Source organism: Ostrinia nubilalis, chromosome Z, assembly GCF_963855985.1.
Source record: "Ostrinia nubilalis chromosome Z, ilOstNubi1.1, whole genome shotgun sequence".
In the NCBI taxonomy this organism is placed as follows: Eukaryota; Metazoa; Arthropoda; class Insecta; order Lepidoptera; family Crambidae; genus Ostrinia; species Ostrinia nubilalis.
This window is the reverse complement of record NC_087119.1, coordinates 22,328,449-22,348,054: the sequence shown is the minus strand read 5'-3', so window position 1 is coordinate 22,348,054 and position 19,606 is coordinate 22,328,449. Positions and strand designations below refer to the sequence as shown.

Below are 19,606 nucleotides of genomic sequence, written 5' to 3'. Positions count from 1 at the left end.
ATGGACAATTTTATCGGTGAAAATACTTTAAATTTGGGGCTTGACCCATTTCTCGCATATTTACAAGGATTTAAGTTTTTAATTTTAAGTTTTCACCTCTTCCTTCAAAAACAAGTGATAGCGTGGGTAACTTAACATTAATAAGCAAATATTTTATATCATGCGATAGCCAATAAAATTATCTTTTAGTAAAAGTAGAAAACAGACACAAGTTTCATACATTTTAAGGGAGTAAGAATGGATTTAATTAGAAATAAACATGATTTTTTTCACACCTTTTTCAGTTATTTCCCAACACAAGAAAAACCAGGTCGTTAAGGTATGTTTTATTTGCATTGTATTATTAGTATTTGAGCCATTCTACAAAACGAATGTAAATTTATTAGTCTATGTCTATTAGTTTCGACGTTATTGTTGAACAGAGATACCCATTCCCAGCGGTTTCCATAGTAATCGGAATAGGTTGTGTGATTCTTTCAGGCAGTGCATTTTCGCATGTCGCGTGCGTTATGGAAACCGCTGGGAAGGGGTATCTTTGTTCAACAATTACGTCGAAACTAATAGACGTAGACTAATAAATTTACATTCGTTTTGTAGAATAGCTCAAATACTAATAATAAAATGCAAATAAAACATACCTTATCGACCTGGTTTTTCTTGTGTTGGGAAATAACTGAAAAAGATGTGAAAAAAATCGTGTTTATTTCTAATTAAATCCATTCTTACACCCTTAAAATGTATGATACTTGTATCTGTTTTCTAATTCTACTAATAGATAATTTTATTGGCTATCGCATGATATAAAATATTTGCTTATTAATGTTAAGTTACCCACGCTATCACTCGTTTTTGAAGGAAGAGGTGAAAACTTAAAATTAAAAACTTAAATCCTTGTAAATATGCGAGAAATGGGTCAAGCCCCAAATTTAAAGTATTTTCACCGATAAAATTGTCCATAGATTACGCCCTTAAAGTTTGATCGACACACTGTATAGTTTTCGATGTGCTCTTTATGAATTCAACTTTGCGACCTTGTATGGTTGACGCTCGCGCCGCCCTATAGAAAAAATGCTGCCTAGTAGCAGTTTTTTTTTTATTTTTTTCCTTTCGGATTAATTTTATGATAAAACATGCTTAGAGAAACTAAAACTAGAGAAAATTTCGTATTTTACTTATTTTTTTTTATAATCAATAATTTTGTCATGGGAGCGCCAACAAGTCTCAAACGTGAATACGAAGAGTGACTCCAGCGACCAAATCGCTCACATATCGTTGAAGTTTTGATACGTGAATTAGGCCACTGGTATTTCCGTACGGAATCGGTGAAATGGTATAATCACGTCAGTGTCTGGCTTGACCTACTCCGCTTGGAAGCTCCTGGAACTATGTTAATCTGCGAGTGTTATTATACATAGATTTCTAGGCGTATACCTAAGCTTTGTCAGTTCATTTGTGCTCGACAGAGATTTATCGATTTAGAAACGTATTGGCTTTCGTTCGAAAATGCTGACTTTTGGTTTCAATATGTTACAAAGGCTAAATAAGACAATAAAATATAATTCATCGTAGGTTTCCTAATTGAAGGATAAATACAGGGTGGGCAGGGAGTTGACGCTAAAATTTAGATTCCTTACATCAAGGTGTATCTAAATCACCCTTATGTATGTTCTACGATTTTGCTTATTTTAGGAGATAGAGTTAATTTTTGTGATTTATCCTTAACTATCACCTATGGTTGGCTATTAATTTCTTTCTCACTGCCTGGCCATCCTGTATTTTTATTTACAGAAGAATAATTTCACAATCTGAAGTACATACATTAATTTAGTAAGTATAGTTTTGACTTACTTAACTATTAAACCAGAATTTATAATTTATTGATCACATGAAATAATTATTTTACACAATTAAAAAAATTATAATAAAAAAAACTTTTTTAAAAACAAGCTTTATCCTGAAATGCAGATGTACTAAAACGAAAAAAATAATTGTATGCTTGGTTCAAAGAATTTCAAAAGCTTGTATCGCGCATAGAATTTATTCCTCTTTTTTTCTGTTTGCGCTACAAGCTTTCGAAATTCTTTGAACCAAGCATACAATTATTTTTTTCGTTTTAGTACATCTGCATTTCAGGATAAAGCTTGTTTTTAAAAAAGTTTTTTTTATTATAATTTTATTTTACACTTTTTAGTTGTATCTCAATCTCTGGGTCATTATTTAGCACCAAAGTGCTCGAGAAGTCGAATCCAACGAACCCAAACTCGATAAGATTCCGCCGTTTCGTTTAGGAGTTCCTATGGCCACCTCCTGACTCCATCATCAGGACCCTGGACATCATCTAGCACTCATTCTTTTTTCATTGTACGTCAATGATATCCCCAAATATCCGAATACAGATTTAGCCCTCTTCGCGGACGACACCGCACTCTACAAGTCCGGACGTAATCGGAATTGCGTCATCTTGGCGCTCCAACGCGCAGTCACACAATTAGGCGAATGGTTCTGGAAGTGGCGTATCGAGGTACATCCCGAAAAAAGTGCAGCAGTGTACTTTTCTAGGGCTTTGTCTGCGAAACGTCCTCCGGTTCGCACTCGTCCTAATGTCCCCACCCATCTCACCTTATTTGACCAAACTATTCCTTGGAAGAGTGAGGCCAAGTACTTAGGTGTCACCCTCGACCACAGATTATCGTTCGCTCCGCACCTCAGACGCGTCTTGAGCCGTGCAAACCACTACACCCACCGACTCTACCACCTAGTTGGAAGGAAAAGTAAATTGTCACTTAGAAATAAGTTGACAATATACAAAACCTGCATCCGTCCAGTGTTGACTTACGCCAGTCCGGTGTTTGCTCACACTTCCTGCACAGTCCTTAAGAAATTCCAGACCCTCCACAACAAATTCTTACGCCGAGCCGCGGATGCCCCGTGGTTCGTGCGTAACACGAATCTCCATAGAGATTTCGAGATCCCATCGATTGATCACTTTATGAAAGAAGCCTCTCGCCGCTACTTTGATAAAGCGATCAACCACAAGAACCCTCTTATCGTTAGCGCCGCCACGTATACACCCCAGAAAGATGTCGCTGCCCAATAGCGACGACCTAGGCATGTCCTAGACGACCCGGACGATCCTATTACCGAATTTCTGAACACAGACATCACTGCCTTAAGCACGCCAACTACTCCACAACACAGTAGCTCGTTACACCGTACTCGCCGGCGAGTACGAGGCTCTGCATTTCATTTCGCACGGTACAGACATGTACCGGGCCGGTTCTCCCCAATCCGTCCCCCGGACACGGCCTGAGCCGAGGTCCGAGCCTACCGTGTCGCCCTCAGGCCGCGTCCGTAGTCCCCCTCGATCGGGCCCACTAGAGTGGACCCACCGTAGGCTGGACTTTGGTCCAATACCGCGGTGGGCAACCCTCTAGTTGGGTTCGCCACTGATCGGGCGCCTTATGCGCTCAATACGGGCCGATCGTGAACGTCGGTCTGCGACCGACGCGGACGAGCCTGGGCTTTGCTTCGCGAAGCCCACACTTGGCCTCGTCGGCACGCGCACCGACGATGGCCGAACAGCTAGAATCGCCAATCTGCCCGGTGAAGCTAGAAAAGCTCTACAAGCTACAAGCGCGCGTCCCTTAAAAAAAATCTAGTCATCTAGCACTAAACTGCTTGAAAAGACAAATCCAACGAACCCAAACTCGACGAGTTTCTGCCTTTTCGTTTAGGATTTCCTATGACTACCTCCCAAATCCATCATCAGGACCCTGGACATCATCTAGCACTAAACTGTTCGAAAAGACAAATCCAACGAACCCAAACTCGATGAGTTTCTGCCGTTTCGTTTAGGAGTTCCTATGGCCACCTTCCTAATCCATCATCATGACCCTGGACATCATCTAGCACTAAACTGCTTGAAAAGACAAATCCAACGAACCCAAACTCGATGAGTTTCTGCCTTTTCGTTTAGGATTTCCTATGGCCACCTCCCAAATCCATCATCAGGACCCTGGACATCATCTAGCACTAAACTGCTCGAAAAGAAAAATCTAACGAACCCAAACTCGATGAGTTTCTGCCGTTTCGTTTAGGAGTTCCTATGGCCACCTCCCTAATCCATCATCAGGACCCTGGACATCATCTAGCACTAAACTGCTCGAAAAGAAAAATCCAACGAACTCAAACTCGATGAGTTTCTGCCGTTTCGTTTAGGAGTTCCTATGGCCACCTCCCTAATCCATCATCATGACCCTGGACATCATCTAGCACCAAACTGCTCGAAAAGACAAATCCAACGAACCCAAACTCGATGCGATTCCGCCGTTTCGTTTAGAAGTTCCTATGGCCACCTCCTGACTCCATCATCAGACCAGCTCAATGGTACCATAACATTGCATTGTCATCGTACTTACATAAGTATACCTAATTTCAGCTCAATCGGTTAAGGAGAAGTGGTCTTAAATTCAGTTGCAAGATTTGTCCCACACATACTAACAAGTGAAGTCAATATAAAGCTTGTAAAAACAAAGGCACTCGTGTTATTTTTCTATTATCAAATAATACAAAAACAAAACAATACCTATCATTCAGACATCGTGATAGTTGTATAAACTAGCTATCAGTGGATGCTTATTCTAAAAAAAACTAGCCGTCAGCATTTTACAACCTAGCGTTTTTAAATAGACCACAGAACTAGACCATATTAATAAATCAGCATTTCGTCTAAAGCATTGGTTCCCAAACTTTTCTGGGGCGCCCTTTCGACCATACAAAAAATTCCGCGCCCCCCTCCTCCAGTCAAGATTATGTATTGGTCGTATCGAGCAGTCTGGAATGCATTCTCTCAGTGGTCTCAGGTGTTTTATAATTAAGTACACAGATGGCCTGCGCCCCCCACTTTGGGAACCAATGGTCTATAGGATCACAAATGGATCAGCTCAAATCCACCAAATGACCTAATTAAATACCATAATGCACGTGCGACGGATAATTGTATTAACAGCTTTTCAGAGCTGCGTACATTTACACAGAATATTCCTAATTTGATATATTCACTAAATGTCAGCATCATTTGATGTCCTCAGCATACAGGGATTGGATGATGCATCAGCATCCAATGTAATTAATTCATTAAAACATTGGAATATTGGTTAAATCAGTCAAAACAAAATCGTGTTTTGCCACAATTTGTGTTTTGATAATGTTATGTAATGGAATGGAAAATAATAAAGTAGTTGAGTGGCAACTCAAAGGAATCTAGTATAATAAATGAAAACACTTCAATAGACTCTTACGAAACAAAATCTCCAGATTGTTTTTTGTCCCTCTTGAAAATATCTTAACATTTATATGAGGCTTCTATTCAACTGTAACATTTACGATAAAAACAACACTGTTTACATTTATTTACCCAGGTAAACAGAGTTTACAGACAGAAATAAATATTATAGTATCGAACTGTATTCACTTTGAAATTAGGACTTTTGTCAACTTTAAGAGTAGGCGCACACCGTTGATTTTTCGTCGGCCGATAGTTTAGTCGGGCAGTTGATCAGTATGGGCATGTATGGGAGTGCGCACACTACGCCGATTCGATTTGGCCGATTCTTCATACAATTTAAAATCGGGCACAACTATCGGCCAACTAAAAATCAACGGTGTGCGCCTACTCTTAGACGTTTATGACTAGACTAATTGCTGCACAAGCAGATTTCGACCTAGATTTGAGTGTAGTAAGAGCGAGTCGCAATTAATGTTATAAAGGAGTAGGGAAACCTAAAGCGTCGACGAGGAGGCTTTGATATTACAATCCATTCATCCTACAGCGTACCTACGTTAGATAAGTACAAAAATGCAGCTATGGCATTACGGTGTTGGAGATTTTCATGGTGAGTTTTGGCAGACTTAAATAATTAGTTTGACAAATAATTCACAAAAAGGACAAAATAGTACTGATCAGAAACAATGTAATCATTTACCTATTAATGTTACTAGTAACCAACACGAAAACTACGAAACTTACGTAGCTAAGGACTTCAACAAAATAAAATTATAATAAAAAAAACTTTTTTAAAAACAAGCTTTATCCTGAAATGCAGATGTACTAAAACGAAAAAAATAATTGTATGCTTGGTTCAAAGAATTTCAAAAGCTTGTATCGCGCATAGAATTTATTCCTCTTTTTTTCTGTTTGCGCTACAAGCTTTCGAAATTCTTTGAACCAAGCATACAATTATTTTTTTCGTTTTAGTACATCTGCATTTCAGGATAAAGCTTGTTTTTAAAAAAGTTTTTTTTATTATAATTTTATTTTACACTTTTTAGTTGTATCTCAATCTCTGGGTCATTATTTAGCACCAAAGTGCTCGAGAAGTCGAATCCAACGAACCCAAACTCGATAAGATTCCGCCGTTTCGTTTAGGAGTTCCTATGGCCACCTCCTGACTCCATCATCAGGACCCTGGACATCATCTAGCACTCATTCTTTTTTCATTGTACGTCAATGATATCCCCAAATATCCGAATACAGATTTAGCCCTCTTCGCGGACGACACCGCACTCTACAAGTCCGGACGTAATCGGAATTGCGTCATCTTGGCGCTCCAACGCGCAGTCACACAATTAGGCGAATGGTTCTGGAAGTGGCGTATCGAGGTACATCCCGAAAAAAGTGCAGCAGTGTACTTTTCTAGGGCTTTGTCTGCGAAACGTCCTCCGGTTCGCACTCGTCCTAATGTCCCCACCCATCTCACCTTATTTGACCAAACTATTCCTTGGAAGAGTGAGGCCAAGTACTTAGGTGTCACCCTCGACCACAGATTATCGTTCGCTCCGCACCTCAGACGCGTCTTGAGCCGTGCAAACCACTACACCCACCGACTCTACCACCTAGTTGGAAGGAAAAGTAAATTGTCACTTAGAAATAAGTTGACAATATACAAAACCTGCATCCGTCCAGTCTTGACTTACGCCAGTCCGGTGTTTGCTCACACTTCCTGCACAGTCCTTAAGAAATTCCAGACCCTCCACAACAAATTCTTACGCCGAGCCGCGGATGCCCCGTGGTTCGTGCGTAACACGAATCTCCATAGAGATTTCGAGATCCCATCGATTGATCACTTTATGAAAGAAGCCTCTCGCCGCTACTTTGATAAAGCGATCAACCACAAGAACCCTCTTATCGTTAGCGCCGCCACGTATACACCCCAGAAAGATGTCGCTGCCCAATAGCGACGACCTAGGCATGTCCTAGACGACCCGGACGATCCTATTACCGAATTTCTGAACACAGACATCACTGCCTTAAGCACGCCAACTACTCCACAACACAGTAGCTCGTTACACCGTACTCGCCGGCGAGTACGAGGCTCTGCATTTCATTTCGCACGGTACAGACATGTACCGGGCCGGTTCTCCCCAATCCGTCCCCCGGACACGGCCTGAGCCGAGGTCCGAGCCTACCGTGTCGCCCTCAGGCCGCGTCCGTAGTCCCCCTCGATCGGGCCCACTAGAGTGGACCCACCGTAGGCTGGACTTTGGTCCAATACCGCGGTGGGCAACCCTCTAGTTGGGTTCGCCACTGATCGGGCGCCTTATGCGCTCAATACGGGCCGATCGTGAACGTCGGTCTGCGACCGACGCGGACGAGCCTGGGCTTTGCTTCGCGAAGCCCACACTTGGCCTCGTCGGCACGCGCACCGACGATGGCCGAACAGCTAGAATCGCCAATCTGCCCGGTGAAGCTAGAAAAGCTCTACAAGCTACAAGCGCGCGTCCCTTAAAAAAAATCTAGTCATCTAGCACTAAACTGCTTGAAAAGACAAATCCAACGAACCCAAACTCGACGAGTTTCTGCCTTTTCGTTTAGGATTTCCTATGACTACCTCCCAAATCCATCATCAGGACCCTGGACATCATCTAGCACTAAACTGTTCGAAAAGACAAATCCAACGAACCCAAACTCGATGAGTTTCTGCCGTTTCGTTTAGGAGTTCCTATGGCCACCTTCCTAATCCATCATCATGACCCTGGACATCATCTAGCACTAAACTGCTTGAAAAGACAAATCCAACGAACCCAAACTCGATGAGTTTCTGCCTTTTCGTTTAGGATTTCCTATGGCCACCTCCCAAATCCATCATCAGGACCCTGGACATCATCTAGCACTAAACTGCTCGAAAAGAAAAATCTAACGAACCCAAACTCGATGAGTTTCTGCCGTTTCGTTTAGGAGTTCCTATGGCCACCTCCCTAATCCATCATCAGGACCCTGGACATCATCTAGCACTAAACTGCTCGAAAAGAAAAATCCAACGAACTCAAACTCGATGAGTTTCTGCCGTTTCGTTTAGGAGTTCCTATGGCCACCTCCCTAATCCATCATCATGACCCTGGACATCATCTAGCACCAAACTGCTCGAAAAGACAAATCCAACGAACCCAAACTCGATGCGATTCCGCCGTTTCGTTTAGAAGTTCCTATGGCCACCTCCTGACTCCATCATCAGACCAGCTCAATGGTACCATAACATTGCATTGTCATCGTACTTACATAAGTATACCTAATTTCAGCTCAATCGGTTAAGGAGAAGTGGTCTTAAATTCAGTTGCAAGATTTGTCCCACACATACTAACAAGTGAAGTCAATATAAAGCTTGTAATAAAGCTTGTAAAAACAACTTCTTTCAAACAAACTTAGTAAAGAATAAAAAAATCCCTTTGATGCCTTCAAAGACCGGATGCATTAATTACGGAGCTTTCCACGTGCTTTTCCCAATTTCCTAGCTTTTTCCAAAGCGTTCTGAATGTCAGCGATGCTTTGAGATTTCGGCGGGTGACGATCGTACGGCGTTGCCACTTGACTCACTTCAGCTGTATCTGTATCAACGATTTCGTTGCTGATCAGTAGCATGCCTAGATTCAACTTGATGGAAGTTTGCCCTTCTCTAAACAACAGGTAGTTAAATGTTTGCTTGATCAAGAACCTTCAGCGAGAACTGATCGTTCACCCTCAAAGCTTTCATCTTGATCTGGAACGGCTTGAACTCCTGAAGAAGCTTATGAGCTTTCTCCTTTAGGAAGTTTTCTAGTTCTATGGTTAGCATGTCTAGATTGGGTTCTTTCTTATGCTTGCTGGGATCTTCGTCTTTCTTACCGCGAAGTAATTCTTCAAGGCACGGACTTGGTTTCAGACGGTGGTCAACGAACATTGGTTGCAAAACAGGAGGCTCGTTCAAGGTGTGCCACTTCGATCGACCAGGAGGCCCGATCTTCTCATCAATCACTATGCCTTCGGATTGGTTGTATTTCAATCTGTAAACGCGTAATAAATAAATTTCAATCACCAAATCAAATCAAATCAAAATTATCTTTATTTGTTTAGACTAATTAAATTAGTACTTGCAAATCGTCAAATGCTCTTAAGGAGCTTATACATGTCTCATTCTTCTTTGCCCTACCAGCGCTTCGAGACAAACATTTGACAAGTGCTGAGAAGAAGCGCCGCAACAAACTCAGTCACCACTGTCTGCCGCACGGTGGATCGAGCCCATACAAGGTGTTGGACATGGTGCTTTAAATGCAACTACTTAAAACAAGATTGATTTGCATATAAATTGAAAGATGAGACTTCATTCTATCAAATATCACTAATATCAAGTCATGATCTACTATCATAGTTATGTGGTGCGACCGTAAAGTGAACAAAGTCAAAATCATGGATTTTCTGACTTCTGTTTGTATTGTCAATTTATCCAATTTCGTTCACTGGTTTTATGTTATTACTTATTAATGTATTAGCTTATAACTTTATCTTAATCTGTGTGTTAAAATGAGTGCCTAAAAAACTTCTAGCTTGGCTATTTTGACGTATTTTTAAAAGGTATTTTTTTAAATGAAAACTGCGTGTTTTAGTTGACATCTTGGGCGATCTTTAACAAACCATGAATGAGAGATGATAGATGACAACGTGGGCGATATTATTACTCAGTTTTTAGACCCTTATTCATCCCATCTTTTCGAGAAAATCACAAAAAACTAAATAAAAGCGCCTCATTTTTCCGCATAGCAAAATTAACTTAGGTAAAATTCGTTACACTAAAATAATGTCAGGTAAACCAAAGATGTTTATTTTGGTTTATGAGTTGTTTATCGTGTGCAATTCAGTAAAAATACTCATTAAAATGAAAAACCTCAAGTCAAATAGAGATTTGTATGCATTATTAAAAACCACGATGAAAGATCGCGCTAGTTCTTTAGCTAGGATACTAGAGCTGTTTTCGCATACACTCTCTTCAGATAAACAGAGGTAAGTTCTAACGTAGTTAATACTTTATGAACATAAAGAAATACTATAAAACAGATATAGTAAAAAAATCATATTGTCATCATCTCAAAAGATTGTCGTTGAATTTAGTACATACCATACATACATTTTGTATGTATTTTTTTCTTAATTTATGATTGTGTTAGGTAGGTACTGAGTTACACATTTTATTTATCAGATAACTATAAAAAAAAACAATAATTTCATTGACACTGTTTGTCGCAAGAAGAAGTAGTGTCATTATAATGAGAACCAGTTTTTAGCTACAAACGTAGATTGACTTAGGCAATCTGTTTATTGGAGTCAGTTTTGTAGTCCGCTAAGTCCCTATAAAATTGCATTAGTATGTATCTAACAGCTAACAGAATATAAAATCAAGCTCGACAAAATCGAACAAAGTGATTGTGTGCAATGAAAAATCAGGCGTTTGCAAAAACATTTCTTTCATAATTTTAACACTTAATGAGAATAAATTTAGAGTATTGTTATCTAACAGTTAACAGAATATGAAATCAAGCTCGACAAAATCGAACAAAGTGATTGTGTGCAATGAAAAATCAGGCGTTTACAAAAATATTTCTTTAATAATTTTAACACTTAATGAGAATAAATTTAGAGTATTGTTAGACTATGTTACTCTTTAAATATGGAAACAGACCAAAATGAGTGAGTATTTGCTTTTAATTGAACAATAAATACAAGTTTTTCATCACTATATTTTAAGAATTTTTTTCACTTATATTAATTGCCATCTAATAAGTAAAATCTATCACATTAGAAAGATAAACTTGTCAACCTTACACTGTAAAAATTTGAAGTTACTACGTTGACGCAATCTCATTTTATTTTAAAAACACTGAGTAAGGAAGCGATGTCCAACGCTTTGTATGGGCTCGATCCAGTGTGTGCCGGTTTAAAAATATAAAAAAGTAGGAACAATACATTCAGAAGCAAGTTACTTACTACGCGCTCCCGTTGATATAGGTGTACCAGAATCTCATGGCAAACAAAAATATTGGAAAAGTGTGTTTTTCATATGGCAATTGTCTATGGTTTAATTGTCACCTGTCAAAGAAAATTATGAAATCTGTCAGCCGCTGCAAAATTTTTGTAATCTCTTCTTGACTATTTGTTATTTTTGTGAAAAAGTCGAAAAAGTTCAAGCAAGGCATATTGTTTTCAATGTGAATTGTAAAATAAGGCATAATTCAAAGTCGATCTTTGATTCTAAAGCGCGTCGTCGAGTTGACAGTAAGTTGGACTGAAATGTTTTGATACATTTAGTTTATTACCCAACTGTGTCAGAAGGAGGGTTGTGTTTTTTTATATTATTCTTACTTAATAGCTGCTTTATCGGGGTTTTCAGGTATATCTCACAAATTGGTGCAGATGTTATGACCATGTAAAGAAAATTGAAAAAGATTTCATAAAGCAAGATTGAATAATGGAGAAGTTTCCAATTTTTTTCTTTGAAATAAACTTGAAATAAATATAAGTAGAACTAATAATAATTGTGAAATAATCATGAAAATATCTCTACAAATAAATAAGTTACAGGGCCCTAAAGTTGCGCATAACTATTCACGCCATTTTGATCGGTGTATTCACACAGTCATTCGGAGTACAAACAGTAAATCACCCCTGATCCAGCCAGTTCATTTTTTTTTAAATCTAGCAGTTTTTAATTTTTCAGCTAGGGTCACTCAAGATTCTTTCTTAATTAAATGTAACCTTTTTTTTAAATAACCCAGACCTGGCCATATACAAAAAGAACGACACCGCCTATGTTTCAGTTCCACGCGAAAATATGTAGGTAATTTAAATAATTAATTTCTCAGACATTTCTTTTCTCACAGACGATTTATTTAATTTCCAAGACATTTTCCTATGTTAAAAACCTGATGTATAACAACATTCTTCCACCACACATACCTACCTAAAATGTATATTCGTACTTCATGTTCATTAATATTAGTCATAAAAGTAAAAAATTAAACAGTATCAAGATCGTTTATTCCAATTTCCCCAGTATTGCTCTCATCAAAGTTTATTTTCCCTATTTGCCATGAGATTCTGGTACACCTATAGATTCTAGTATTGTGATTATAAGGTCTACCAGAATCTCATGGCAAACAAAAATATTGGAAAAGTGGGTTTTTCATATGGCATTTGTTTATGGCTTTATTGTCATCTGTCAAAGAAAATTATGAAATCTGTCAGCCGCTGCAGAAATTTTGTAATCTCTTCTTGAATATTTGTTATTTTTGTGAAAAAGTCGAAAAAGCTTAAGCAAGTCATATTGTTTTCAATGTGAATTGGAAAATAAGGCATAATTCAAAGTCAATCGTTGATTTTAAAGCACGTCGTCGAGTTGACAGTAAGTTGGACTGAAATGTTTTGATACATTTAGTTTACTACCCAACTGCGTCAGAAGGAGGGTTGTGTTTTTTTATATTCTTCTTACTTAATAGCTGCTTTATCGGGATTTTCAGGTGTATCTCACAAATTGGTGCAGAGGAATGGTGAAATGTTATGACCATGTAAAGAAAATTGAAAAAGATTTCATCAAGCAAGATTGAATAATGGAGAAGTTCCAAATTTTATTCTTTTAATAAAACTTGAAAATATAAGTAAAACTAATAATCCAAGGATATTTAAAAAATAAAGAAGTTACAGGGCCCTACAGTTGCGCATTACAAATATTCGCGCCATTTTGATCGGTGTAGTCACGACAGTCATTCGGAGTACAAACCGTAAATCACCCCTGAGCCCCGATTATGGTAACTTTTAACGTCAACAATCCAGACACGCTTCTCGATTCTGCGATACGATTGGTCGTTCAACAGCGTACGTCAGCTGTTTTGACCAATCGTATTGCAGAATCAGAAATGCGTCTGGACTGTAGACGTTAAAAGTTACCGTAATCGGGGCTCTGGCCCGTTCCCTGCTGTTGGCAGATCCATTTTTTTTAAATCTAGTAGTTCTTAATTTTTCAGCAAGGGTCACTCAAGATTCTTTGTTAGTAAAATTTTGTAACCTTTTTTTAAAATATCCCAGACCTGGCCATATACAAAAAGAACGACACAGCCTATGTTTGAGTTCCACGCGAAAATATGTAGGTAATTTAAATAATTAATTTCTCAGCCATTTCTTGATGGATTTAAAAAAACTTCACCGTCTTTTTAGTTTTGGTCTATATGTCGCAGTCGGATTGTATAATCCGCCGTTTTACATTACAGCTAGGCATTTTGCATTACAGATCTGTTTTGTAATACGGCGGCTTAACGTTTAGCCGGATTGAATACGGCTGAATGAAAATCCGCCGGAATGTATTCGGCGCCAAACGTTCTTCAATGCGGCTAGCCGTAATGTAAAACAACGTGTCATTACCCGCCGCTTTGACACTTTTTAGTTCCCATTTTCAATACCGTGGCGCTGCCTGACATAACAACAACAATGGGCGTCGGATACAGAGATTGTATTGCTAAATTGCGGAGTTATTTGTGAATTTAACAAAGAAAACGTGATAAATATGTTTGTCGACAGTGACTGTGAAAACAATATTAATGTGAAATTAAAGAATTTATATTCTTATCAATGTGAAATAGTAAAAAAAACCGTGAACAAGTGACCGAGTTTTAGAGGTTATAATCCACATCAAAACAGCTAAAGTGGCTATGGATTCTGGTGTTCGGCGGAATCCTACACAAAATTTTTGGTGTAAAAATACGACATTACGACTGTGGCCGGTGAAGATTTATTAGTCTTAAAGAAAAATACTTAACCCCGAAAAAAATACTAAAACTTTATTTGTTTTGAGTTAACTTTTGTTTTGAGATGGCTGTCCCCTGTAATTATTTTTAATGTCTAAAAAAGACAAGACAAATATCAAATTATTTCTGAAAAAACGTTTATTTGTTTTTTTTTTTTTTTTTTTTTTTCCTTTTTATATCTGCAATCGACTTAGGTCATAATCAGATGTTTTGTCTTGCTTTTTTGTTTGTGTTCATGAGGAGGGGTATTCCAGTAAATTCTCTCCCTCGGTTTTTACTAATTCACGTAGCAATCTAGTCCAGCCTTCCAATATTCAGTCCAAGCCACTAGCATCTTTGGTCCAACTGTAATATTTGCCATCTTTTCAGTCTTGTGGTGGTCTTGTGGGTTTGTTCCACAATTTCTCTAGCAAGTTGGTTTGTGTGATGTTTTAGTTATATTTGGTACAGTATTTGCTCACCTCCTCCCTGACTGTCGGCATCTCCAAGTACTCTACACTACTACAGTTTATTTGTTTTGAGTTACTTTTTTTATGTGGCTGTCCCTTGTGATTTATAAATAAATAAGTAAAAAAAATACAACAGCCAAATATATAATTTAGTATACAGTAACGAAGTTAATAATTCTTACTTAATAAATAAAGAATATCATGAGAAGAAATCTGTCTTATTAAAATTTATTTTCATCAAACATTGTTTTATTTTGTAAAGTATGGTCACCCTACAATTTATGATGTATTACGATGCGGCTAAACGTGGGCCGCCGTCAGAATCTGTCCTTAACCGAATAAAGGTATTGAAGAACGTATCGCAATGACAATCCGCCTAAACGTTAAGCCGCCGTATTACAAAACAGAGCTGTAATGCAAAATGCCTAGCTGTAATGTAAAACGGCGGATTATACAATCCGACTGCGACATATTTTAATCCCATTTAGAGAAATATAATATTTTCAACATCAGGAAACTTCTCCATTGAAATGCTGGAAGAGCAATTTATTTACAATACCTCTTTATCTTGATCATCTATTGAAGAACAAGAAAATGCAAGTGGAGTTTTTAGAATCGTTTTCTAGTTCTGAATGAAGTGATAAGTATGATACATAATAAAAATAGTTACATAAAGTAATATACGATTTACTTATTTTTCATATTAAAGTCATAAAAGTAAAAAAAAATAACAGTATTAAGATCGTTTAATCCAATTTCCCCAGTATTGCTCTCAACAAAGTTTATTTTCCCTATTTGCCATGAGTTTCTGGTACACCTATAGAAGGTGGCCTTTAAGACTCCCATCTAGCACGAGACCGCGTGGCAGTTTTGAATATATTTCTTTAGTGCCGTGCTAATTTCTAGGTTAATTGTTGCGTTTTGATACATATATTCGTTCGGGTGTATTGTACAATTACAAAGGTAGAAACTAGAGGCGAGGACAGAGACAGACGTTGCTTGTATTGAGTTGCATTAGATGCAGTTTTGTCAACTAGTATTTTATTTATTTTTTGACTTGGATTCTGTTTTTGACTCCAAGAAAAGTTAAACTAAAAGCACTATTGCACCGTAAACAAATGTTTTGTTGTCGATATGTTTACATAATAAAGAACCTTAAGTTTCTTTTTTGTTTCACTTGGCATTCTAAAATTTTTATTCGACTTTTGTAATTGACTTTTAAATAACATATTATACCTACATGTAGTAGGTATATAGTAGAAATCAATTCATCTACACTTAGTTACTTCGGAGTAAAAATTAAATTCATAGGTAGGTAGGTACTATCTATGGCTATGGCCAGTCATGTCGTCTCGTTCTATCGCAAAGAATCACCATTTGATGAGAGCGAGAGCAAAAACGGAAATGGATTGTTAACACTGTGGCCGTGTGTACTTATTTCACTTACTTATTTTTTACTTGTTTAACATCTCTATAAACAATTACATAATTTTACCCCAAAAATGGGGGTGTCATACGGCGCTGGTAACACTAAAGGGGGTGGAGAGGCGCGGGAGGGGAAGTATTTTGGACACAAGTTGCCGCGTAGAAATGTTATCGAACACTCCTTCTGGTTTGTTCTGTATTCCGAAATTATAAATTACTGTATTTGATTCAAAAAGAGTACTGTAGAGTACACTAGCCCATAATGTTGTCCCGAAGTGGTGGTAGGGCAAGCTATATTTGGGACGTGTATTTAAGTGCCCTGGAAAGAGCCTATGTACTGAATAAACTTTTTTTTACTAACTTGTGAAGGGGCGTAGCCGTCCTAAGGTGGGCGATATAAAGAACCAAGTGGGCGGTCCTATGGTACAGCGGAATGGGAAGCTCCTTGAGAAATAATTGGAAAAAACCTAATTAGGGACTCGAAGAAAAGTCTACAAGCAACTAACTTACGTGCAAAGTATGAAATCACCCCCTTGTGTTTGGTTCTGAGCGATTTTAAGAACTGAATGTGTGTCTATGGTATCGATTTAAAAAGTAAATAATATTACCTTTCAAATGGTACCTTTTTTATGCATATTTTACTAGTCATTTAGTTTTTACAATAGCTCGAATCAAATACAGTGATTTCATACCTTAGCTCGCGATTGTAGTTTAAAAGTTAGTCAATATTATGCAATATCTACATATTGAGTTCAGGCGCAATGTATAGGCATTCAGGCATGCACTTTCGATGCATTGTTTATTCTGTAATTGAAACTAGGTACGTATTTTAGTTTTGGTTTAAGATACATTTCAAACAACTTATTTCTCAAATTAACATTTATAAGGCTTAAGCCGAGGTTAATTTTCTTCAGTTACTTTAAAATACACGCTCAAATTTATACGAATAGTTATGACGTTGCAGTGAAGTTCTTGAGTACTTCCAAACCATGATTATGAGGTAAAATCAGAACGGAATCTAATTCTAGTTTTTGAAGTATTTGTATGGTTTTACTTTAAATTGCTTTTTAACGAGATTGCATGCTTGATGCAGCCCCAGTCCAGTTCCGTTAACTTATAAAGGACCTGTCTTTATTGAAGAAAATCACTATAAGATTAAAAGTATCTGAAAAAAAAAACTACCTAGGACTTGACATTCTCAAAGTATGCCATTATCTAAATACGTGTAAGGACAAGGCAACAAATAAATCTAAATTCTGGTACATCTATACTGTAGTTAAGTTTGTTTTAAAAAGTGCATTCTTGCACTTATAAATGAATGCGAAGTTTATAGATTTTTGACAATAGCGTAAGTTATTTTTCCAAAGTTACTAATTATTATTTATACTAGTAGATAATTCCTACTAACAGAAAGGTGTTAACTCCGCAATTTATGCAATCTTATGCGCAAAGAAGGTTCATCATCATCATCTCAGCCATAGGACGTCCACTGCTGATCATAGGGCTCCCCCAATGCTTTCCATGTTGCCCGGTTGTTAGCGGCCTGCGTCCAGTGCAAAGAAGGTAAAATAAATAAAATACTAGTTGACAAAACTGCATCCAATGCAACTCAATACTAGCAACGTCTGTCTCTGTCATCGCCTCTAGTTTCTACCTTCGTAAGTACAATAGAACCGTAAGTATCCTGTTCCAGCGCCAGTAATAAGCGTAACACTTTATATTGCTCTGACATTATATTTTCATCATAAACATCATCCTCTACTTGTAACTGATCCAACCAATTAAACTTTTCAATATGTTGTGCCCTATAGAGGGTTAACTGAACAAACTGGTCGGGCTTGAAACCACCATCGACGTCAACGAAACACCACATACGCACGTATTCACAAACGATGCTTGCTTAAGTGAAGCAGCAAATCGAACGCACAGCATTGTAGAGCTCCGTGATTGGTTCGTGTGTCACCCTGAACGTCCACGTGCACTGTGAGACCTCATATTTGTGAATACGGGCGTAAAACCAGTACCCTTTACCACTTATATTTATGTAAATTACACAAATACTGTTAAGTAAATGATTTAGATATAACATAACTACGTGTAGTGGCTCATTTACTGCAGCTTCAACAAAATCTATATATAATGGTGCTATAATTAGCCAGGCCTGCGGCACAGCCTGAAAGCTGCCCTGGTCTAGATCTAGGTTATTCCCTTTGCCATTACGCTGCTTGTAACCAATAAATAAATGTAAAAAAGAGTGGAACCAAAATAGGAACAAACCTAGAACAAATAAAATCATCAAAATACTTTACATGCAAAAGAACGACCACACACTGCTGCCACACTAAAGAACTCAGGTTATTTTACCTATACAATACTTATACAGGCTCTAGTACCTATAAGGTAGCAGCTCGATAAATTATAACAAACTGAAAATTACGAGACGCAAACTTTACCTACCAAAAACAACTTATACCTTGTGATAACTAACAAAAGATATTCACACTCAAAAGAGCTTTACAAAAAATGACTTTAAAATCCATCACCGGGGAACCAGGCGTAGGTTACGTACCATCCCTACATTGTCGACATTCCAGCTCACGATTATTAAATTTTATTGCAGCTTTAAAAAATATGGAAAATCTTAATTGGGTCATTGTCAAATTTTGCGCAGGTAAACGAGTCCCACAACATTTTTTATTTTTTTGTTATTAATAATGTCAAAATCCTTTACGAATTATGTATTAAATACTGAATACATCGCATTAGCGAACATCCATTATTGGAATAACGACTCAAGTTTCAATATTTTTAATTTTTTTTTAAAGTAACAGAGTGGTCATTATTGGTAACAGAAAGGTTTTCCTTACAAATTGTACCTGTCCCATGTAGCATTCCGTTATAATAAACATCAAATAATTGCATTTTCTACTATAGTAACCTTCTTAAAATAAATTATCATCGTAAACAGAGTATTATAATTATTCAATGAAATATGTTTTAAAATCAGTCAGCATAAAATGTAGTTTTTAAATAATTTTCTAAACTTTGTCCCACGTACTACCTGGACCACTATGTTACTAACTAATTCACGACTCAAAATGGAAATTTCGGTATTTTGGATATTGTTTAATCTTGGGTGGGATGTCTGCATTCGTCGTGGGAGTTCGTTAGATCGGGAGGAGGGGTAAGTCGCTCGGCAGTCGTAGTAGGGAATTTAGTGCAATGATTTGTATGGAGACCCCTCCACTTTGGTATAGAAGGCTCATTTTTGCAACAGTGTTTCTTTGGGTGCTCCTGAGTGGATTTCCGTCGGTAGACATCGGGAGCCCCCCCTGTGGTAGCAGGGGGAGGGGGGGCAAGTTTCCTTCCGCCGCGCTTCACTTTAAGGCCCATATCTTCAAAACTTTGGGTATTAGGGCAAGTGTGGTATCATTTTCGGATAATTAAAGGATGGCGAATTCATTTCTAGAACAAACTTTTTGCCTTTTCATACAAAAAAATTGAAATATTGAGTAAAATTCACAAAAATCAAAAAGTATTTTTTTAAATAAACGTCGTTTACTTTTAAACCACTGGAGATAATCTAATAAAAAAAAATATGACCTGAAAGCTACATTTATCAGGATTAT

The 19,606-nt window shown here is 37.7% G+C and overlaps 1 protein-coding gene across 1 annotated transcript in view; it reads left to right on the top strand.

The window, feature by feature from the left end:
- Positions 1-16,054: 16,054 nt before the first annotated feature.
- Positions 16,055-19,606, top strand: part of LOC135087192 (band 7 protein AGAP004871) — an 86,066-nt gene continuing 82,514 nt past the window's right edge. The window contains exon 1 of the mRNA XM_063982033.1: positions 16,055-16,113. Coding sequence (XP_063838103.1) covers positions 16,055-16,113 — 59 coding nt within the window. The remainder of the gene's footprint in view (positions 16,114-19,606) is intronic.